Here is a 23,905-nt window from a genome sequence, read left to right as displayed (position 1 = left end):
ATAGTCACTAATAGAAAGGTGGTGCAGCATAGGGGAGACAGACATGAAAGAGGGCAGTTGAGGCACAAAGGGGTTGGGACCCAGGCAGCCCTGGGGCTGCTGTTAGCGTAGCCCCTCCATCTGCTGTGGCCTGTTTTCATGTCTAATGTGGGGAGGCTGATGTCATTCTACCAAAATGAGATTCTCTGTGAGGTAGGAGGGAGAGGAAAACGCTTCCCATCAGCACTTGGGAGACCCCACACCAGTGTAGGGCACTGAGGTGGTCATTAGAACTTTGGAAGATGCAGGGAGACTCCACACTGTGGTCATGGAGTGTTAGGTTCCACAGGAGTAGTCTTCCCCTACAGGTGCAGCTGGGAGAAGGCAAAGACCTGGGTTCACCCAGAGTTGGGATTTTGGTAAGGGGCCATGGACAAGTGCCACAATGTGCCTTGGTTCACAGTAGGAAGTGACAAGAAGGCAGTACAGACATGCACATCACGCAGCTTCCACTATCCTCATCACGTTTAATCCTCACAACAGGCCTGTGAGGTAGATATTGCCCCATCTTACAGGCGAAGAAACAGGCTCACACATGCCCAGGGGCACACAGTTGCAAAATTCTCTTACAGTAGAAAAGACATAGATACACACCACACACACACACACACACACACACACACACACACACACACAAGCACTGTAATTCTGGTTCAAGAGCATTTGGGGGACACTCCCAGTCAAGTGGTTCTTTCTGACATTTGGAGAGGAAACAGAAGTTATCACAGCATGGCGAGTGTCAGTGGTCAACCCAACTGCAGAGAGGTCAGGGTCCCTGCTCTTGGGCAGATCTCTCAGGTGTTTTGGCTGCTGCCCCAAGCATCTCGGCTAGTTGTCCTCAGGAACCCACAGCAGACCCATCCTCGCCCGGTAGGCAGGGACAGTTCTCAATCTTGCTCTTCTGCATCTGGGTCACTTCAGATGTTACAAATGATGTTTTTTGTGGGGGTTTTCCCCCCCTGGCTAACCTCTTTAGGAAAATTCTTTTTGCATAAACAGTTTCAGGATAGCTTTGAGGGGTTTGAATCAGATTATCTTTAGCTGCATCTAAATAATGTTAAGAATCCCTTGTTTTTAAAAATTTAATACCTTCTATTTAAAAAGAAATGGCCCAGAAATTCAGCACAGCAAGAGATGTTCATATGGAGACTATCGGTTGGGGACACAGACAAATCACTCTGGGAGGAGGGACATTTCTAAAATGAGCTGGGAGGGAGGGAACCTACGACCAAGACATCAAGGCCCTGTCCTGCAAAAAGTCAGGGCCTTCATGTCTGGTCATCACACGTAGTCCGACAATGAAAAGGGCAGGGCTCCCTCACCACGGGACCCTCTGCCCTGTGAGGGAGTAGATGACCTGGGCAGGGTGAGGTGGGCACGGCGACAGACCTGTACTCAAAGCTCTCAGCTCCCCCTAGAATAGGGGCCCTCAAACTTTTTAAACAGGGGGCCAGTTCACTGTCCCTCAGACCGTTGGAGGGCCGGACTATAGTTTAAAAAAAACTATGAACAAATTCCTATGCACACTGCACGTATCTTATTTTGAAGTAAAAAAACAAAACGGGAACAAATACAATATTTGTATTTGCATGTGGCCCGCGGGCTGTAGTTTGAGGACCCCTGCCCTAGAACCTAAAACCAGATAGATGGAGGGAGTGGAGAAGCTGTGCCAGGCTACCTGGATCACGTGTTCTCAGTTGTGAAAGCTGTCGCTACTGTGATGAGGGTTCAATGGGGTTGGGGTTGTCAGGCCATGGGCTTAAGCTTCCCAAAGAGAAAGCAGGACAGACACAGGGGAGCACAGAGAAATAGGCTTCACACGGTGTTGCTTTGAGGTGAAACTTTTCAAAGAGAAGGATCTGAGTTTTTGTTCTGATTTAGACATTCTGATAGCTGGAATGGGACTCGCCTGGTGAAAGACACTCAGTGCCCTTCCTAAGTTCTCTGTACCCCATTTGAGGCCACTGGGGTCTACACATCATTCATCTCCAGTGCTCCCACTTCTGGTGCAGCAGCAGCTCTCTCTCTGCAAACATTCACTGCAGCAAACACTAACACACTCACAGCCCCAGGAAGCCCAAGTTCGTGTCCTGCTCCTCCTTGCTGGGGGCAGATAGGTTTTTCCTTTTCACCTCTTGCCGGGGAACATTGCTCTCTGGGGAACTTGAGGGACGACACTGTAAACACGACTTCCTGGCATGATGATGGCAATGCAGTGTGCTCAAGTCACTGCCTGGGGAATGTGCTGAGGTAGATTGGGGAGGGCCGCCATTCACGGAGTTTGTAGGACTCACGCTGCTGACGGAGGAGTACCCTGAGGTTGTAATGTCCTTGCTCAGTTCCCTGCTGCCACAGAGAGGGGGCGTGGGCCCTAGGGCCAGAGGTGTCTGGGTGCTTGGCACCATGGCGTGCAGGTCCTGGCATCTCTTGTCCTCCAGGCAGGCCTCCTCATCGCTAGATTCCTGGCCGCAGTGCTGTTCTGGATTGAGGTACACCACAGTGACATCAAGGACACCGCTGGGAGCCGTCACTATGGGAGAAGGAGGAGTCAGAGGAGAGGCCAGGCCACAGACTGAGCATCAGGGTGACCCCTTACCCAGCTGGGACCCTGGTCGCCTAGGGTCCAACCAACTCTCACCCAGTTCTCTCAGCTACATATGCTGGACCTCACTAGACAGTTCCCTCTACTGATCTTTGAGTTAAAGAATGGAATATGAAATGCCTCCTTCAAGCTTGGGGCACCCAATAGGACTTGGGGGATAGTAGGAAGTGACAACAAACTGGTCAGCTAATAATTTACTTAATTCCCTGGACACAAAAGCTTGCAAGCAATCGGGAGATTGACAGAAACTGCTTGAATTGGGTTTTCTATGCAGACAAGTGCCTGAAAACACAAGAATAGAGCCCCCTGCAGCCTTCCCTGGACCCTGGAGGAGAGTGTGAGGCACAGAACCACAAAGCTGCACAGGGCAGTGGGGGACACATCTCACACATAGTTCTAGAAAGATCTTATTGTAAACTCCAGACAGGACTTCTTCCTCTTCCCTGCCCCAGTGAGTCCCTTCCATCAACACAAGCCTGCCTGAAACTGAACACACGTTTGGCTTAAATCCTTTCTCCCCAAACGCTGCTGTGGTGTCCTAGGGACTCTGCTCTCTCACGTCTACCTGTGTCTGTACATGTTCTCTTGCAGGTAAAGCCAGGGGCCCTCGATGAGAGCTGCCCTTTTTCTCGCTGCCCCCTTTGGCATAGCCATAGGACTTACCATCACCTTCCTTCTCGCCCTCGCTCTCCTGGTCGCCCTCGTAGCCAGAGCAGTAGTCCAGGTTCCAGTCCAGGAAGCTGCCCAGGAGCGTCTCTTCCTGGCTGGACAGCTCTGCAGTGGGGGTGGTGACGAAGCTGCCCCTGTCCTCTTGGAGGCTGTTCTCTCGCTTCCTAAGATGTGGAGGCCAGGAACTCAGTCATAGGCAGCAGCATTAGGTCCCTGGCATCTGCCTGCCCTGCCCCGTGTGCTGTGATAGAGACAACACAGCCACCCAGTGCCTGCCCTTGGAGTCCCAGAGGCAAGGCCAGAGGTGCAGGGAGAGCACTGGCTCATCTGGACTTTGCAGGATCAGGGCGAGTTCTTCAGGTGAATGAGGTGGGGAAGAAAAGTTATTGCAAGTGGTACAGCCAGGACTTTGAGATAGGAGAGACAGAAGTGGGATATACACAGATTTAGGATAGAGATGAGGGTGCACGGGAGGCGCTGAGGACACTAATTAGGTTATAGCTGGAGTTCAGGGAGTGCCAGTAACACCATGGAGTAGGGGGCCCAGGGAGGGTGACATGTGACAGGTGCATGGCAGGGCCAGAGCCTGAGCTGGGCTCAACCTATGCTCAAGCCTATTTTCCCTCAAAGGGTACCAGTCAAAGCAAGAGACAGCACGTTGGAGGAGAGGATAGCGCTGTGGAGTGCAGCTCAGGTCTAGGGGCCTGAGGCCTGAATTCAACCCAGCTTCAATTTCATAGGATCTGTTGCTTCTCCGTTATGCCATAGGAGCCCTCTGTGTATGGAGCCCCTCAGGCAGTTGCAGGGGTCACGAGGGAACCCAGGCCCAAGCACACAGGAGCCAACACTGCATCACACCCTTAAGATACCGGGCTTACTAACCTCTTGGTTTTCCTTGCGGAAGGAGAGCTAAGGAAGGTGTGAATGTCCCCTGAGCTGAGGAAAGACGTGGGTTCCGGGCTCTCTTGTTTCACTCCTAGAGCTGCGCACACCTGGCTGTAGCTCAGCACCTGAGAGGAAGCCAGGGTCAGAGGGAGAGAAGAGGCCCCAAGGGGTAGGCAGGGGTTTGTTCCCACCCCAGCCAGGAGACAGGGTAGGGGGGTGACACCTCTTCCTGGCTGATCTCTTGGTAACGCTTGTCCTCAAATCGCTGTTTCACGGCAGTCAGAGAGACTTGTCTATAGTCCTTGGGGACGTCATCATGGAAGCTGCAAACAGAGGGACACATGAGGGACAGTGGGGGGCAGGTGGGGATCCGGGGCAGGCATTATCAGCACACCCAGCCCAAGAGACTCCCATTTTTAGCCTCCCTCACTAAAATGAGAGGGGACAACATACTTTCAAAAATAGCTCAGTGACGGGAGGTAAAGCAGGGTGCTACTGTGGAAAAGTCTAGCTGTTCCTAACAGTTAAAACTAGAGTCACCTATGACCCAGCAATTCCAGTCCCAGGTGTATCCCCAACAGAAATGTGAACACATGTTCACACAGAAACTTGTCCGTGGATGTTCATAGCAGCATGATTCATAACAGCTAAAGGTGGAAACAATCCAAACATCCATCAGTGCACAAATTATAAACATAATATCCACACAGTAGAATATTACAGTGGAAAATATGAGGGTGGAAGAGGTTGGCCACAAAAGGTCACATATTGTATGATTCCGTTTCTATGAAATGTCCAGAACAGGTACATCCATAGAGACTGACAGTAGATGAATGTTTGCCTAGGGCTGGAAGGGCGAGGGAATATGGGTAATATATGTAAGGAGAACAGCCCCCCCCTCCCATTTTAAAACCATTTTTATTTTTCAATTATAGTTGACATACATTATTATACTAGTTTCAGGTGTACACTCTAGTGATTAGACATTACTTACTAAGTGATCATCCTGCTAAATCTTGCACCCATCTGACACCATACATAGTTAATAGATTATTCACTATGTTCCCTATGCTATACTTTATATCCCATGACTATTATGTATTAACAATTTCTACTTCTTAATCCCTTCACCTTTTTCACCCATCCCCTCAATAACCTTCCATCTGGCAAATGGCAAATGTTCTCTGTATCTGTTATTTTGTTTTTTAGATTCAACTGTTGATAGATAGGTATTTATTGCCATTTTATTGTTCATATTTTTTATCTTGTCTTTTCTTCTTCTTCTTAAAGAAGACCCTTTAGCTTTTTTTTTGGTTTGCCCTTTGATTTTAAATGATGGCTTTGCTGGATAATCTTGGTTATAGGTCCTTGCTTTTCATCACTTTGAATATATCTTGCCAATCCCTTCTGGGCCTTCAAAGTTTCTATTGAGCTCCCTTGAAGGTAACTGCTTTTCTCTTGCTTTTAAGATTCTCTCTGCCTTTATCTTTTGCATTTTAATTACGATGTGCCTTGGTATGGGCCTCTTTGGGTTCACCTTATTTAGGACTCTCTGCACTTCCATGTCTATTCCCTTCAGCAGGTTAGGGAAGGATTCTGTCATTATTTTTTCAAATAGGTTTTCCATTTCTTGACCTTGGCAGCTGAGATAGCTCTCCCAATTTTTATCCACCACATGTGGGACCAGCCTGTTCTCCTTCTGGCAACCCCATGATGCAAATGTTAGTGAGCTTGAAGTTGTCCCAGAGACTCCTTACACTATCCTCATGTTTTGTGTTCCTTTTTCTTTTTGCTGTTTTGACTTGGTGTTTTTTTGCTTCCTTTTATTCCAAATTGCTGATTTGGCTCTTAGCTTTATCTGCTGTACTGTTGTTTCCCTATAAATTATCCTTCATTTCAGTTAGTGTATTCTTCATATCTGACTGGTCCTTTTTATGCTATTGAGGTTCTCACTAAGTTCACTGAGTATCCTTATAACCAGTGTTTGGAACTCTGCATCTAGAAGGCTTATCCCCATTTTATTTAGTTCTTTTTCTGGAGTTTTGTTCTGTTCTTTCATTTGGGGCATGTTTCTTTGTCTCCTCATTTTGGCAGCCTCCCTGTGTTTGTTTCTATGTATTAGGTAGAGCTGCTACATCTCCCTGCCTTGGAGGAGTGGACAAACTTAGTATGTGTTCTATAGGGTCCAGTGGCACAGCCTACCCAATCACCCAAGCTGGGCACTTGAGGTGTGCCTCCTGTGTGGGCTGTGTACACTGTCCTCTTGTAGTTGAGCCTTGATTGCTGTTGGCACATCAATGGGAGGGATTTACTCCCAGGCCAATCAGCTGCAAGGACTGGCTATGACCACCAACCTGATACTCACAACTTACTGCAGGAAAGGTCTGTGTGGATTGATGGTCCTCTCATGAGAGCCCCCTCCTTTTCTCTATACTTGAGGACCCAGCCTCTGTGGCAGAAGTAGGGTGGGAGAATCCATTTCCTTTTATAGACTTACCACTTTTGGTGAAGACTCAAGACACAGGGTATGAGGTCTTCACAGGAGAAGCCGGTGAGGTCCCACAGTTGAGTGCTCCAGGGCTGTGCTGGGGAGAAAAGCAGGAATGGTGGGGCTGTTCTGACACCCACTCACACATACAACCCAGATGGTTCTGTTGTGGGATTTCCTGGATTTCAGGGTCGCAAAGACCCCCACATACAAAGCATGACTCCTCGCTGTCAACAATGTGGGAAATACAGGGGTGGGCAAAAGTAGGCTTAAGTTGTTCATATGTAAAATCTATAATAATAAAAGCATAATATGCAAATCAACCAAATGGTGAAACAGCGGAACAACTGTCCGGATGAAGCCAGGGCTGCGAGGCCCAAGGCAACTGGGGCTGCGAAGGCCTACTCTTGCACACATTTAGTGCATAGGGCCTCTAGTAATATAATAATTAGTAAGTAATAATACAAGCCTGGCTGGTGTGGTCAAGATTCGATTCCTGGTCAGGGTACATGCTGGGGTTGCAGGCTCAATCCCCAGTAGCGGGGCGTGTAGGAGGCAGCTGATCGATGATTCTCTAATATTGATGCGTTTATCCCTCTCTCTCCCTTCCTCTCTCTGAAATCAGTAACATATTTTAAAAATAAATAATAATACAAGAATAAATACTGTGTTTGGTGGACTATAATTATAAATCTACTTTTGTCCACTCCTGCACTTAAGCTAGAACCATCCCTAACCTCACCCCCAGAGAATGGCTTTTAGTCCATTCTAGTGTTTTCTTCTCCAGGAGAGATGGGCCTGCTTCTTTTTCTCCCCTCTCCCCACTTATATCTGAGCATCATTTTCTGACTCCAGGAATTGCCCAAGCCCCTGGCTCAGCCTGTGCTGAGTGGCTAACAGGATCCTTACTTTGCCCATGTGTCAACCTTGCTAGCAGCAGGGCGGCTGCAGCCAGGCGTGCTGGGGAGTAGGCGGCCAGGCTGGTGTGCAGTAGGGAGAGCTCGCAGAGGAAGCTGCACAGGTGCTGGGTTCTTGGTGGCATAGGGATCAGCGTCAGCAAGATGTCCTTGTAATCGACCACAGTAGGGACCTAGAGAGAACCGGAAGGCAGATGTGGGGTGGGGTCTCAGCACACAGAGAGCTCATCTACCCACTCAACAGGGAGGCTGGCCCAGCACAGAGTCTGGCATGACTGATGTTCAAGATGGTTGCCAGGGCATGTGTTGATAAGATGACCTCAGGGTCCAAGAGAACTTCTCAGAGCAGGAAAGTTCAATGCTATGAGGTTGCCCTTAGATCCTGCCACTCCCTCATGTGACCTCCACTTTGATTTACAAAAAAAAAGAAAAAGGCCACTTACTCGAATCTTCCCTTCCAGGGCAGAAATGATCTCTCCCATCATCCTCACCAGGTCCTCATACTTGTACGTATTGTCTGTGAGCCACACAGCTTCCCGGATTGTCAAGATCTCTTTGTTGATGAACCTGGAATATGAGATGGGGTCTGAGAGTTGAGCTCAATTCCCTCAGTGAGGCAATCACTTTAGGCTTCAGTAAAAGAGGCTGGGGGTGGGGAGGTCAAGGAATAGACCTGGATGCTTGTGACTACAGACAGGAACTGAAGAGGTCACATAACCCTGTCATAAGGGGCTGGAAAGGAGGAGGGATTAATGCCACAGACCATTATGAGTGGCTGGACCGCCAGGCACACAAATGTTTCTGCCAAAGGCACTCATGAATGACACAACTGGTCAATCCTCTTAGTGAGTGAGGGGGATTTGCCCTGCTTTGTGCCAGATTCTACAGCGAGTATAAATGGCTTAAACCTAGGAGGCAAGTGAGCCAACAGAACTGAGATAGAGGTTGTTTGAAGGTTTGTACATAGCACAGAGTCTGGCCACTGGAAATTTGATTGTCCATTAGGCAGGTGGTCACCCTGTTCTCTATTCTCCATGAGAGCCAACTATCAGTGAACACACCTGTCCAGTGGCCTGCTGAGGGTGCCTCGCCTGGGAGGGTGGACTGGGGCCAGGCCTGTGATTGCTTTGTTCTAAGACTCTGCAACTCCCACATTTGCTGAGGCATGGGGACCACAGGTGCTGAAAGATTGAGATGCAAGTGTAGCTGATGAGAGCCCTGTGCTTGGAGTCATGGCAAGTGCTGCTTTGAGAGCAGAGGTGGGGGTATCTCAGCCTCTAAAAAATTTTAAAGCAATTAGCATCTCACTGCTAGTCAGTTTGTGATCCAATAACTTGGTTTCTGATGGCAAGGATGTAAGTATGCCACCTAGGTACAGGAGGCAGACGCCCTGTCTATTCAGCCCTCTCTGGTGAGGAGACCTGAAATACTAAGGGGCCCAAACAGTGTGCGGCAGTCTGCTTGCTGACCCTGAGTCCATCACGCTCCCTCCACCTGTGGTCATATGACCATGCTTCCATGACTACCCAGAGACCATACTTTCTAGTTACATGTGGCCATGTGACTGAGCTTGCTGCAAAGGTGGACATGGTGACCTTAGGGGTCATGGAATGGTGGTGGCAGAGAATAAGACAGAAACTAGGGCTCCTCTGTGACCTCCATGAAACAGAAAATCTGTCCCAATGACATGATGAGCCTGGATCTTATGCCTCTGGGTTATTGTGCAAAAGAAATCAATCTCCCTGTAATTCACACCACTGTGTGCAATGAGCCTGTTCCTTATTTCCCCCAAGCCTTGCAGACAAAGATGGTTGGTCTGGAAAGCACTGCCCAGGGGAAATGGCAGGCCATCTGGTTTAGGAAAACTAGAAAATACAAAATGTATGGTGGGAATCACTGTTCATATTACTTCCAAAACTGGGTGGACAGGTACTTGTTAAAGGACAGCAGATTTAGGTAATAAATAAGATTGAGAAACACATTCTTGGGAATGTGGCTGCCAACAAGCAATCTTTCATGATCTTGGGTGGAGGACTCTGACTTTCCCTCCTTGTTGAGTCATCCTCAGGGGCCAGGAGAAGTGGGGTCCAACCTGAGCCTCACCAAGTAAGGCCACACTCTGGGTCCTGAGACCATGTGCTGGGATGAGTGGCTGCCCACACTCCAAGCTCAGCTGTCCCTGTGGGGAGGACTACGTGGCTTGAGCACTCCCTAAAACTCAAACCCCCATCTAACCAAGTGGGGTGCTGAAGTTTTATTTCACTGAAAAGCCAGCCCATGGACTAGGGAAGCGGTTCTCAACCTGTGGGTCGCGACCCCTTTGGCGGTCGAACGGCCCTTTCACAGGGGTCGCCTAAGACCATCCTGCATATCAGATATTTACATGACGATTCATAACAGGAGCAACATTACAGTTATGAAGTAGCAACGAAAATAATTTTATGGTTGGGTCACAACATGAGGAACTGTATTAAAAGGGCCAGAAGGTTGAGAACCACTGGACTAGGGCATAGCTGTGGGGAGCTTCTCACCGAGTGCAGATGACCATGCAGGCAATGCCCAGCAGCTGGAGCCTGTACCGGGGCACCAGCCTCCTCCGTAGGTATCGGTCCACACACTCCACTGTCAGGTGAAGGCATAGGCTTGTGAAGTCCTTCATGGTAGCAACTTCTACCAGCCAGTCGATCAGAATGTACCTTTGAGAAGAGAACCACCCCTGAACACTAGAGCGAGCACTCATGTGTCCTGTCTCCCAATCCAGATGGTCCATCTTCTCGAGTGAGAGAGCTGGTCATCTGCACTATTGGTTTACCCAGGAGCCATCCGAGGCTGAGACGCCACATTCAAGGGGGTTGGGGAGGCCCCACATCTCCTGACATTGTTTCTGGGAGGTAGGTGGCGCATATATCTGTGTCTCTGCCTTTCCCACAGAGCCCCCCAGGCACTGGAAAGACCTGATACTCACAGGTAAGGGGCAAGGTAGAGGTGGGACAGATCACAGACCCCAGGACCAGAGAAAAGACACTCAAAGGTGCGAGAGCTCTGGCCTTCCTGCAAGTCACCTATGGGGTCATTTACCAAAACCTTTTGCAGTGGAGCAAAGAGCCAAGAACACAACTAAAGCAGAATGCACCGAGCCCATGAACTGGACTTTCTTAGTCACCCACCAACCCTGATGGAGCACAGAGACAAGACACATGGGGTCCTTCCTCGAGGGCTATAGCCTGGGGTCAGGGACACAGACATCACAAAGGAATGCTGTGTGCAATGGGAAGGATACTCGAGTACGGGAAATGCCTTTCTGAACAAACGAGAGGGGACGGAGAGAGTTCTAGAGAGAAAAATTGTGATTCTGCACAGACAGGGTAGATGGGATCCTGGTGTCAGGCAGAACAGAAGCATCTCAGAGGGAAGGAGGGAAAGATGGGGTCAAAGTGGTGGAATGGAAGGAGGGAAGCAATAGAAGTGGAATGGAAGGAGGGAAGGATGAAGGAGGAAGACAAGCCTCTAGTTTCTCCCAGAAGGAGGAAGACCGCATGAGTATCATGTATTTGAGGTTTAAACCAGCCACTATTGGAACAGAAGAGGAAGTTCCCCTACACAAACAGATTAACAAGCTTAATTTGGTTTATAAAAACAGAATAACCAATGTATATACTTTTAAATGGTTAAATCTGAAACTAATACAATGTTACATGTCAATTATACCTCAGTAAAAAAAAAGTTGGCAGTTGCTAGGCACAGAGGAAAATGGAAAGATGCTCAACTCAAGGGCTAAAATGATAGTACTGCAATAAAATTATTTTAGTTCTTAACAAGGAAAAAAAAAGTGAAATTTATACACACTACTGCTCCCAAAATAGCAACAGTCCAAAAAAAGAGGCAGACTGAGAGGGGCACAAGGTGTTATCAGCGAATTTCTTCCAACAGAAAAAGGGAAGAGCTGAGAAGAGGGGGGAAGGGATTGTGACATTTAATGTGGAATCTAAGGATGCTGCATCTCTCACTGTGTGTGTTAGACATTAAGCCTCTCCGGGAAACGCTAGATCCTTCTAAAAATAAATGTTTACTCAGAACCCACTATGTGCTGGGCATTGTCTACGAGAGTATAGCCAGAGCCTGCCCATTATAAATCCGAATGTATTAGAAATCTCTTACTTAAGCTCACAAAATTATTCACATTTTCCATTTTACTAACATGTTCTGTGATTGAACGTAAGAAGTGCCTTATCTCTAAACCTTGGAGGAAAATAGGCCTGCAGGAAGAGGTGGGTATTGCTGGGGTTTTAGGACACCGGGCACATTGCAGCTGCCGCAGAGGGCATAGCTCCTGGTTCAGGCTGGCTCAGACAGCCATGGAGTTTCACACACCCAGTTGATGATCGTAATGATAGCTTATAAAGAAAAGGTGGTTTGGGGGCTTCAGAAAGATGTTTAAAATGGTTTAACTTGTTCTGAGGCTTAAAAAGGAAAACTGGAGAGAGCAACACTTTTTAGGACGAATATTTTCTCTTAAAAGCCCTGGATAACTTAGAAAACACTCTCACACACACACACACACAGAAATGGGGTGATCTAGTGGGGTTGACAACACAGAGTGCTCTGTGACAGGTGGTTCAGGTAAAACAGAATGGATAGCTCCCTTTGCACCAGAGACCAGTGGTCACTCTGCCTTCCAATCAGACGCTCTGGCTTGAACCCCTCACCTCATCGTGTCGTTGAGTCCCTTCTGCACGGAAAACACCTTCTGCTTATTAGCAGCGTGGGAAGCCTGAAAGAGCTGGCAGACTATCTCATTGGATGCTTTCACTTCTAGGCCAAGCTGGTTTCCATTTGCACAGGCTTTGGCTAAAGACAGCTGAGAAATAAAGACATGCAGAATGAGCACAAAGCAGTGACTTTTGAGGTTTTCCATTTCCAAATGTGAAGAGCTTTTGAGAGAGAAGACATGTGTATACACATTTGCCCTCCTTATGCCTCAAGCCTTCTGTAACCAGTATGACTAAGATTTTAATGATTCCTTTTGAAGTAAGTAATATATCACATGATAAAGAATTTTAAAAAGGATAAAAGGTATGTAACGAAATGTCAGTCCCCTTCCTAACCTGGTAAGCAGTTCAAACAATAAGTGTTTGGTAACTTAAAAAAAAAAAAGTATATTTCTGTTCAACTCCCAATTGTGAAAGCTAGATATTCCAGAAGGAAGAAATGCATTGCCCTTTCAGCCAGCAGTGATGGGAATGCTGCTGCTCTGCTTCCTCAGTTGTGTTTATTTCCTCTTTTCTCAGAGGGCACTGAGGCCCTGTGGACTTTATCAGGACCTTATTACTCTTATTGATGAGTTTGAGCTTCAAGTAGAACCACATTGTGATTGTCATGTCTTATAAATTTGCAGACTGCCTTTTTGGACATAAACATTACAGGGCTCTGTGACATGTCAGGCTGAGCCACCTACCGCTTTGTGATTTCTTTCTTAGCTTTTGAGGGTAGGTGACTCTCAACCGTCCACTTGATTGGTTGAGCTTCTACCCGCTTGGCTTTCTTTGTCTTGAAATCATGACTTCACAGCTACAAGGGGAGAGTGCTTAACTAACACCAACTACAAATCCTTAAGGGTTCTGGTTCTGACACTGGACAACTTGGTGAGCAGGTCAAATAATGAGAATAAGACAGCACTCCACATGCCCACCTGCTCTAAGGAGCTTCAAGATCTGTTGCTGAGGTAAGCTTTACCTGCAAGACAACTTTAGGGACCAGTATGAATTTTGACAGCAGATGCAGTCCCCAGGCACTTAGAAATTAAGAGACTGGCTTAGATGCCCTAACCGGTTTGGCTCAGTGGATAAAGCGTCGGCCTGAAAGGTCCTGGGTTCGATTCCAGTCAAGGGCATATACCTTGGTTGCAGGCACATCCCCAGTGGGGAGTGTGCAGGAGGCAGCTGATCGATGTTTCTAACTCTCTATCCCTCTCCTCTCCTCTCTGTAAAAAATCAATAAAACATATTAAAAAAAAAAAAAGAGAGAGACTGGCTTAGAGGCAATGGGCTTTGAGACAATAGGGTGGTAATGAACAGAGAAGAAAGCAGCAGTTCTAGGCTCTTCTCCCACACACCCCAGAGCTAAACTCCTTTAAGTCACAACTCCAGTTTTATGGCCTCCTGAGTGAGAGTCCAGGAGGTAAAGGCAAGCTCCTTTCTCACCTGGGCTTCCCAGCAACCTTTGGCAGCATAGTCCCTGAGTTTCCGGAAGTTGTGGAGGCACCGTCCAGGATCAGACATCTGTCAATGGAAGAAAGTCACTATGACTTTATACTGTTGTGTCTCTGGAAAAACTCAGAACTGACCTACGGGATCTTTAAATGTTTCCCCCAACATCCCCAGAGGGTCTCTGGCTGCACTTTCTTCCAAGCCTTTTATTCTCTAAACTAGAGGCCCGGTGCACAAAAATTTGTGCACTCGGGGGGGGAGGGGGGACCCTCAGCCCGGCCTGTGCCCTCTCGCAGTCTGGGACCCCTCTGGAGATAACGACCTGCTGGCTTAGGCCTGCTCCCGGGTGGCAGAGGGCAGGCCCAATCCCTAGGTGCAGCCCCTGGTCGGGCTCAGAGCAGGGCCGATTGGGGAGTTGGGGCGCCACCCCCTTTCATGCACAGAGCAGGGCAATCGGGAGGTTGTGATGCCACCCTCAGTCACGCTCAGGGTAGGGCCGATCGGGGGGTTGGAGCACTGCCCCCTGTCACTCACAGAGCAGGGCCCATCAGGGGGGTTGGGGCTCTGTACCCTGTCACGCACAGAGCAGGGCAGATCAGGGGGTTGGGGCGCCGCCACTCTCATACTCAGGGCAGGGCTGATGGGGAGGTTATGGCTCTACCCTGTCACACACAGAGCAGGGCCTGTGGGGGCGCCACACCCTGTCACACACAGAGCAGGGCGGATAGGGAGGTTGTGACCCCGCCCCCTGTCACACACAGAGCTGCAGGGCGATCAGGGGGTTTGGGCTCTGCCCCGTCACGCTGATCCCAGTGCCGGGAGACCTCGCAGCTCTGCTGATCCCGGTGCTGGGAGGCATATTACCCTTTTACTATATAGGGTAGAGGCCTGGTGCACGGGTGGGTGCCAGCTGGTTTGCCATGAAGGGTGTCCTGGATCAGGGTGGGGGTCCCCACTGGGGTGCCTGGCCAGTCTGGGTGAGGGGCTGAGGGCTGTTTTCAGGCTGGGGGGTGATTGAAGCTCCCAACCGCTCCTTTTTTTCTTTTTTCTTTTTATTCTGGGCCAGCTTTAGCTTGAGGCTTGGCTCCAGCTCTTAGGCCTTAGCTGCTGAAAGTAGGTTTCTGGCCTTTGCGTACAATGTTGTGATCCTGCTGGCTGAAGTGAGGCGGTATTTGTTACATAGTTTCTTAAACTGCAGGCTCAGCAGAAAGTAGGTTTCTGGCCTTTGCGTACAATGTTGCGATCCTGTTGGCTGAAGTGCGGCGGTATTTGTTACATAGTTTCTTAAACTGCAGGCTCAGAGGCCTGCAGCCGCAGGCAGGGAACGTTCCTCCAACATTCCTCCAACACTGAGGCAAGCAAGCTGCCTGGCTGCCGGCCGCCATCTTGGCTGGAAGTTAATTTGCATATCTCGCCGATTAGCCAATGGGAAGGGTAGCGGTTGTACGCCAATTACCATGTTTCTCTTTTATTAGATAAGGATGACAGTGGTCATTTTGGGACAGTGCTGAGAGTGGCCCAGTAAGCAGCGGTTCCCAGGGGCCTACTAGATGTATGAGGATCCTTTCTGTGCTGACTACCTCATCCAAGGGCCAATTTGGTGACTGTGCCTTTGGCCAACATAATTCCTCCTCTCCCCAGACCCTGGTCCACTCACATCCATCATTCTGTCACTTTCCCAGAGGAGGTACGAGCTGGTCAAACATCCCTGATTAGCAGACTCTTCAAACAGTTCACGAGCCTGCTTCTTTTTCTCTTCATCCTGGAAAAGTCCAAGCAGTTTATTCTTTTCTTATTCTCTTTCTGCTAACCCATTCTAGTAACCATCTTCATCTTTCTCCATATCTCTAAGTGTCCCCATGCATTGCTCTTTAATAAGAATGAGTTAACTAAATCGGAGTAGAAATGATTTCTCTAAAGACATACATTTGACAATCAACGGGGAAAGTGAATTCACGCATGCTGCCCTCACAGGTTCTGCTTTCTTCTTGACCAGGTTTGTGTTTGGCTTGGCCCTAGGCCTACTGGAGGGCAAACCCTCCACACTGAACCCCCCAGATGGTGATGCTGGAGGCTATCTTGGGGCTCCTCCACCCCCTCCCTCATGCTCAGTGTCCCTCCCTGTTACTGTCAATGCACACCTGTCACCAGAAGGCCACCACCTTCCCTGACTTGCTGCAGAGGGAATTCCTTAATAACAAAGCTTGTTAAAGCTTCCTCAAATGTGGAGAGTCTGGGTGAGCAGTGGGAGAGGGTCACCAATAGCAGAACCATGGAACAAATAAGCACACTCAGATGCTCTGCCTGGCTCCACGCAGCCTCTCAGTCAGGACTCTGGCTTCGAACCCTGGACAGCCCCTTTTGCTGCCTTTCACTTTACTTCCTCATCCTTGGTGTTTGTGGCTGGCAGAAAGGTGAGCAGCATGGACATGTGACGCTGCTGTATTCTATGTGCTCACCCAGGCCAGGCACACATAAAACTCAGAATCCAAGTGGGATGGATAACTCAACTCACCTCAAAAAGATTCAGTACTCTCCCCAAGCAGTGCAGTATGGATGCTCTGTGAGTCTAAGAGGGGGAGGAGAAAGAAGTTTGATCACCAGAGGCGAGAACATCCGGGGCTGCCTCTCCCAGCCTGTGGGGTTTGCAGAGGACCGCCTGCTTCATGGAACCTCTCTTGCCTTTCCAGCTGTCACTGTGCCTGCAGTCCAGCTCATCAGATTCCCCTGAACCCGGCTCCGAGGCCTCCTCTCCTGCTTGGGCATTTCCAGACGCTCCCACATCCAGACTATTGATTTTCTGTGCCTCCACTGCCCTCAGGTCCCTGACTTTATATGGTCCACAGCATCTCTCCTCAAGGTTTCTCACCTCTTGGGATCCTGTGGGGCTTTAACTGCCCAGCACTGCCCACCCTACATGCGGCCCTGGCCAGGACTCACTCTTTGTAGCTGGCACTCTGCCCGGAGGCTCTCGTGAACCACGGCCTTGCAGCAGCTTCCAGACACTGACCACGGAGGGCGGATGAAGAGCCAGATGAAAGGCGCGGCACTGACATTCAGTCGCTCAGCGAGACTAAAGTAGCGAGAGGCTTTCAGGCCATTCACTTCTGCGCGGGCCTCATCAGACACAGACACTGGAGAGGCGGACAGAACATGACCCAGGGATGTCTTGAGGACAAATGTGAGAGTTCTCCATGATCTTTTGTAAAAGTCTAAAACCCCAAGTCCACTGCAGTGCAGAGCTGCTGGTGTCTGAGAAGATAGAAGCCCTTCAGAATGGGGGGCTCCTTCCCCTTCTCTCCCTACTTTGTGACTCACGTACCTCTGCCAGGGTCTTCCCAACAGCCTGGATTTTGAAGGTGGGAAGGTGCTCTCTGTGAAGGTGTCAGATGCCCACCCTCCCTCCTGTTGGGTACTGCTGGCAACCCCCCTGCTAATAAGTTTATTTTGGGGATAATGAGAATTTCCAAAATCAGACAGTGGTGATGGCTGCACAACTCTGTGACTATACCAAAAATCATTAGGTTGTATACTTTGGATGGGTGAGTTGTATGGTATGTGAATTTTGTCTGGGAACTGCTATCTGATGGGAGGTTTGGGGCAGGACTGCAGCTTTTCTCAGCCTGGAGGAATGCTCATTGTTCCTATTAGTCACAACAGTCTTATCAACTGACCACGTGCAGGGGCTATTTCTCAATAAGATGCCAGATCTTTCAGAAGCAGAAAAACAGCTGTTTTTAAATCTTAATGTGTTTTGGGAACCAGACAGGATGGACCCTAGGCTAGTCCTTAGTGTGCTAAGCAAACAGGCAGGAATTGGTGGAAGGCCACATAAGATTCTTTCAAAGAGTACCTGACCTTTGGGGGTAAAGAAATTCAGTTACCATGCTGGCTTTGACCTGCTTGTACCTGCCTCCGGCTTAGAGCCTTGGCTACCTGTGTTCTTGATCTCTTACTGAATTAGGCACACTTTGACCACTGCTCCAGAGTTCCACAGAGGAACTGTGGCTGAGGCAAGGAGCCAGAGTCTACACACGAGTTTTGGTGTTAACTGGACAGAGGGCAGGCAGCCAGGGGAAGGCTGCTGCCTGAGTAGCCCTCATTCTAAGTCTCTGCTCAGTCATTCTTTGCTGACTGAAATGAAAAGATTTATTAAAATGAGAAGTGAGTCTTCCAATGTACAAAAATCAAACTTCATCAATGGGTCCCTCAGTAGGGCACCTCTGCCACAAGCTCCTTGGAGAAGACAGTAAGGCAGACCTCCAGATACAGTAAGAAGAGCAACTAAATTACTAACACTGAGAAGAGCTTATGCGTGTTCTAAAACATCAATATCAAGAGGGGCAATGCCAGCTCCAGCCCTGCAAGGACTTACAGCCTTCATTGTAGAGGTACGCAATGCCTAGCTTCACAGCAGCTTCAAAATTTCCCTTTTCAGCAGCCCTACAACATTAAGAACAGAAAATACCACAGAATTATATTCCATCAAGGTTATGTTCCATCACAGCAATTGAAGCTAGAGTACTTATTTTCTGAATAGCAACTTTTTTTTTTAGCTAGTGCAGTTATATATCATACAACATGGATGAACCTTAAAAACATGCTAAATGAAAGAAGTCAACAAGTTGTATGATTCCTTATATGAAATGTTCATAATGGGCATATCCAGAGAGAGGAAACAGATACTAGGGTTTGGGGGATTGCAGGTAAAATAGGGAATGACTGCTAATGGGTACAGGGTCTCATTTTGGGGTAATGAGAATGTTATAAAGTTAGATAGTGTTGATGGCTGTGACTATATTAAAAAACATCAAGTTGCACATTTAAAAAGGGTAAATTGTATAGTTTGTGGGTTATGTCTCAGGTGGCCGGCCTGAAACTACTGGCACACTTGGATGGTGTGTTTAGACATTGTCACACTAGGATTCACAGGCCTTAGGGCTCACACCCACTTTGGTCCTGCCTCTGGTTCCCATCTCTAGCAGGGGGATGGGATCAGCCAGTGAAAGAAATGCAATAGGATTTAAATCATATGGTTTTGACCAAAAGAAAAGAGAGCTGAATAAAGTTTCCACACACAGGTGACCTGGGTTTGAGTCACAAGGGATGGGTCACAGCCCAAGAGGGACTCTTCAGAAGCACCACTCTGACTAATGAGAGTTAGGCCTGTGTTGGTGGTAGGATGACTGATGACTGTGCTGGAAGTCATGTGACTCAGTGGGTGAGGTTGACTGCCCTTAGTTGCTTCCTTGGGGGGATAAGGAATTGGCAGAGGCTACAGGAAGAAAATCATTCCCAGGTCAGGCCTTGGGACACACGCTGAAATATCAGGGAGGCCCCAAGGTGGGAGAAAACCAAGCTATTCCCAGGGTGCAGAGATACCTTTCAAAGAGCTTCAGGTTCCTTGGAGAAGGCCACAGCTCTTGAAAGCTGGCACATGCCCACACGCTGGCATGGTTGTCTACCAGGTACTTCAGGTGGGAGTGCACCTGCAGAGCAACGGAAGCAGGGTAGGTGGGAATTAAGGGACCTTCCCAGAAGCCATGCCTCTGGAGCTCTTGAAGACAGAATGTAGGGCCTCCTGCCCTCTTCCCTACCCCAGTAGTAAAGGCCCCCACTCTGTGTCTTAAAGTAACAGTGGCTTTGAATAGAAAAAAGAGCCCAGAAATAAGTTTCTCTGCGGCTCTAAAGGTGGAGACAGTGGTCCCGGAAGAGGGAATAATCATCTAGACTGAGAAAGAGGGAATGACACTTCTGTATGATATATAGCTATAAGGAACAGAGGAACCAAGTCTAACAGGAGAAGCTAGGACAAAAATTTGTTTTTTTGTTGTTGTTTTAAAATTTTTATTGATTTCAGAGAGGAATGGAGGAGAGAGAGATAGAAACATCAATGATGAGAATCATTGATCAGCTGCCTCCTGCACACCCCCTACCAGGGATCGAGCCCACAACCTGGGCATGTGCCCTTCCCCAGAATCGAACCCTCCCGGGTTCCTTCAGTCCGCAGGCTGACGCTCTATCCACTGAGCCAAACCTGGAGGGGCCAAAAATCTGTTTTGTATTGTTCTGCCTGGCGTCTTGCAGTGGGAGCATGAATGGAGCCTAGAGGTCAACGGACTCTTGGAAAAGACTGACAGCAGCCTCAGGTAGGACCTGGAGTCTCTCTGCTCTGGGCGGGAGCCCTGATCACTGGTTAGCAATCTAAGCGCTAACGTTCCCACTGCCATTGGAAACTCAGCACCCATGGATACTATAATCCAAACGGAGGCGGCTTTGGGAGTTGGAGAAGTGGGTTCTTGTTTTCCTACGAATTTACTATATGCCTTGGGTTAAGTCGTTCAAAATGAGGCTGCAGTTCCAATGTCTGTAAAATAACTCCGAGTCCCTTTCAGTACTGAATATTACATGGGATTTGTTCTCAAGGATATACTTTTATTCTTTTTAATATCTTAATTTTTTTTTTTTAAATATGGAATGCTTCACGAATTTGCATGTCATCCTTGCGCAGGGGCCATGTTAATCTTCTCTGTATCGTTCCAATTTTAGTATATGTGCTGCTGAAGCGAGCACTAATATCTTAATTTTTTTCAAAAAAATTTTAAAAAATATATTTTTATTAATTTCAGAGAGGAAGGGAGAGAGAGAGATAGAAACATCAATGCTGAGAGAGAATCATTGATCGGCTGCCTCCTGCACGCCCCCTACTGGGGATTGAGCCTGCAACCTGGGCATGTGCCCTTTACCGGAATCAAACCCAGGACCCTTCAGTCCGCAGGCCAACGCTCTATCCACTGAGCCAAACTGGCTAGGCTCAAAATTTTTTTAAAAATTTATTTATCGCCCTAGCTGGTTTGGCTCAGTGGATACAGCGTCGGCCTGGGGACTGAAGGTTTGCAGGTTTGATTCTGGTCAAGGGCATATACCTTGGTTGCAGGCACATCCCCAGTAGGGGGGGTGCAGGAGGCAGCTGATCGATGCTTCTCTCTCATCAATGTTTCTAACTCTCTGTCCCTCTCTCTTCCTCGCTGTAAAAAATCAATAAAATAAAAAAAAATATATATATATATAAAATTTATTTGTCAAGTACAATTGATACAGTGTTAGTTTCAGATGTAATGTCTTATGTCGTAAGAAATACAAATTTTACTGCTGTAAAAAAAAAAGTGGCTTCTCTGTTAAACATTATAGCGAATGTACTACTTTTAGGTTTCCCATGATCAGAACAAACTCAAGCATCTATTAACAATTACCATCCTTGTTCCTCTGTTCTTTTTGTAGCCAAAGTTCTGTTCTGACATTTAAGAACATGAAACCTTGACGGAATGACCAACACTGCTAGGGCAACTTACAGATCGAACGGCAAGGATGTCCCCAACAGAGAGCCATTTCAGGATGTGAAAGAGCACGTCTTCTGGGAGACTCAAGATGGTTAAGTTTCTGGGTCTTCTTCTTATTCTCCGCTTTGTAGGATACCAGAAACACTTGGCACACCTACAGTGGATCACTTAAGAAAAAAGAGTCAGAATGGTCTCAGTGATGTGCTGGAAAGGTGCTATTCGGAGGTGAAGTTATACCCGCAGATGACTTAACAGTTACAGTCCCCGCCCCACGAAAGGAGTCAGCCGGATTTCTAGTCCCCAACAAAGACTTAATAAAGGAGCAGTATTATAAAGATAACAGAAGACGTCGTCATTCATTCAAATATTCGGTAAGTATGGACGGTGAATAGCCGACAATCATGTAGCCTGGCTATCGGGAAACCTTCTGACCCGGAGCGCAGATGATAACCGGGAAGGGGAACCAAGCAGCCAATGGGATGAGGTCTCTCAGTGGAGCCCCCGGGACCCCTGCTGATCTCTCTGCTCCGTTTGCATACCTGACTAAGACGCATAATGTTCCATAAGGCTCGGTGGACGTGAACAACCCGGTTTTCGAGTCCAAACCAAGAGGGTCAGTTCCACAGGGACTCAAAGGCTGAACTTGCAGGACAGCTTGGTCCCCCCTCTGCCCAGTGCGGGGGAGCGGGGGGGATCATTCCAACTCCAGCAGCTCCTTCCTCATTCTAAGTAGAGGACTTGGACACTCCCGGGCAGGACCCCCTCACCCACAATTTTCCTGGTTTTCCATACAGCACTCCGCCCCCCGCCCCGCTCTTAACCGGGGTCTTCCCAGCCGCAGGTAACGCGCCGCGGAAGCCCGACCTACACTCCGGGGGACCAGTTCCCACAGGTTACCTGGATTTTACCGCACCGCCCTCATTCCCTTAATGTAGGACAGACACGGAAACGCGTAGCCGCCACGGCGATAACTTCCGAAACCGCGGCAGCGCTCACAGCCCTCGACAGGGAATAGGACCCGCGCGGGGCTTTCACGCGGACCGGGGCGCCGCCTGGCATTTAAACTGCGCGCCGGGCAAGTGCCGCCGGGACCCCGGGCCAAAGGGCTCGAGCCGGGCTGCGCAGTCTCGGGCCGCCCGCCCGCCGCCGCCCGACCCCTGCGCCCCGCGCTCACCACTGCCGCTCCCCATCGCCACCTGCGCCGCTACCTCCGTCGCCTCAGTCACCTCCGTCGCCTCTGTCTAAGCAGCACCAGCCGCCGGCCAGCCCTGCGCGCACCGCCCCACGCACGCGCAGACCCGCCCCGCCGCCCGCCCTAGTTTTCAAACGCACCCAGCGCTTCCATTGGCCCGTCTGGGGGGGCGCGCGCCTCAGGGCTACAGGGCTCCGCCCTCGGCCACGCCCCGCTCGCCGGCTCCGGGCGCCCTCGATTGGCCGCCCCAGGACGCGAATTCGAACGCCGGCCGTTGATTGGCGGAGCCCGTGAAAAGCCTCCCGGCTCCCTGGTCCTGGCGGGGGTCTGGGAGGAGCGCGGTTCAGACTCGGCGGGCAGGGGCTTCTTCAGTCCGACTTGGGCCGCGTGGTTCCGGGCTGGTCTGTGCCTGGCCCTCGCTGCTGACTCGGCGTCAGAGTTCCCAGCCGCCGGAACCCACCGTGCGCTGTCGGTTGTCGGCGAAGGTCTGCGGACCTTGCAGGCGCGGGGTCTTGCGAAGGCCGCGGCGCAGCTGGGTCCCAGACGGGGTCGTCTACCTGTGTGGACGCGGAAGAGCCAGCGCCCGGGCATTGCGTCCAGGTGGCCCCTGACCCCCGATGCCATACGCCTACTTCCCGTTCGCGCTTCAGGCGAGGAGACCTCGGGTTGGGGACCAAGCCACTGACTGCATCGATTGTCATGGCAGAAAGTGGAATTGGAGATCTGGGCTCGAAAGCATCCACTCAGCAAGCACGTTTGGCCCCTTCTTCCCCAGTAACAAGGCTCCCCCTGGGCCCTTCGTCCGTACCTGTCCCAGGACAAGCACTAACCCTCTCTCTCACCTTGACCCGGTATCTCCCCAACTCTGTGTCCCTAGTATCTCCTCGCTGCCACCCTGGGAGCCCTTCCCGAAAGGGAAGCGCACACCTGCTTGCTTTACTCGCTGTTGCCAGCCACAGCTGGGCATTCTGTTCTCAGAGGTTAGCGGGCAGTGCCTACATGGCCTGTCTTTCAGGAATCAGCTCACCTTCCACCCCTTCCAGGAGACATTCTAACAGGGAAAGAACTGCAATCTCCGGGCCTGGAGAAGCTAAGGAATCCGAGTCATGGCTCAGACCCCTCCTCCCACAACCTCATCCAGCTGTCATGTCCCCTCTGCTCCCCCATTCCTCATGCTCCCTGAACCTCGTGCCCAGGCTCCATGCCAGCCTGGAGCAGGAGATGGAGAAGTGAGGAGACGGATGGTCTCAACAAAGGATATGGAAGTCTCAGTGATCCCAAAACGACAAGGGGCTGAGGCCCTGGCATTTGGTGGTGGCGGAGCAGGCGGGGTGATGTGCACGGGAAGTAGAATGGATAGAGCTGAACATGCTTGGGGCCTGCTCCCCAGATGTCCCAGAGTTCTCATCCTTCCTCATACCTTTTTTCCCATCGGTTACTCTTTCCCGGGTTGTTACTTTGTCGCCCTCCTCCCCTGCCTTGTTACTTTGTTACCGTTTTTTTTCCCCAGGCAGAGGTACCTTGCTTCAGTGTTAGATTTTGGAAGCACCCACAAGGCACTAATAAA

The 23,905-nt window shown here is 49.6% G+C and overlaps 1 protein-coding gene and 1 non-coding gene across 2 annotated transcripts; both read right to left on the bottom strand.

The window, feature by feature from the left end:
- Positions 1–486: 486 nt before the first annotated feature.
- Positions 487–22,469, bottom strand: CCNF (cyclin F). The gene is made up of 18 exons (XM_059692784.1): positions 22,321–22,469; positions 21,159–21,313; positions 19,189–19,295; positions 18,182–18,249; positions 16,747–16,940; positions 16,322–16,375; positions 15,464–15,568; positions 13,801–13,878; positions 12,307–12,458; positions 10,132–10,296; positions 8,044–8,167; positions 7,593–7,773; positions 6,693–6,780; positions 4,419–4,518; positions 4,193–4,320; positions 3,305–3,474; positions 1,679–2,569; positions 487–1,467 (listed from the first exon to the last, which is right to left on the bottom strand). Exons 1-17 carry the CDS (start codon positions 22,334–22,336, stop codon positions 2,100–2,102), a joined length of 2,355 nt encoding a protein of 784 aa, XP_059548767.1. The 5' UTR covers positions 22,337–22,469; the 3' UTR covers positions 487–1,467; positions 1,679–2,099.
- On the bottom strand, positions 20,273–20,379 carry LOC132233884 (U6 spliceosomal RNA). Its single transcript, XR_009452738.1, has one exon. It is a non-coding gene; the product is annotated as a U6 spliceosomal RNA (small nuclear RNA).
- Positions 22,470–23,905: the final 1,436 nt, after the last annotated feature.

This window comes from Myotis daubentonii, chromosome 4, assembly GCF_963259705.1.
Source record: "Myotis daubentonii chromosome 4, mMyoDau2.1, whole genome shotgun sequence".
NCBI classification, from domain to species: Eukaryota; Metazoa; Chordata; class Mammalia; order Chiroptera; family Vespertilionidae; genus Myotis; species Myotis daubentonii.
Note: the sequence above shows the minus strand (reverse complement) of the source record. Positions and strands in the feature narration are given on the sequence as shown.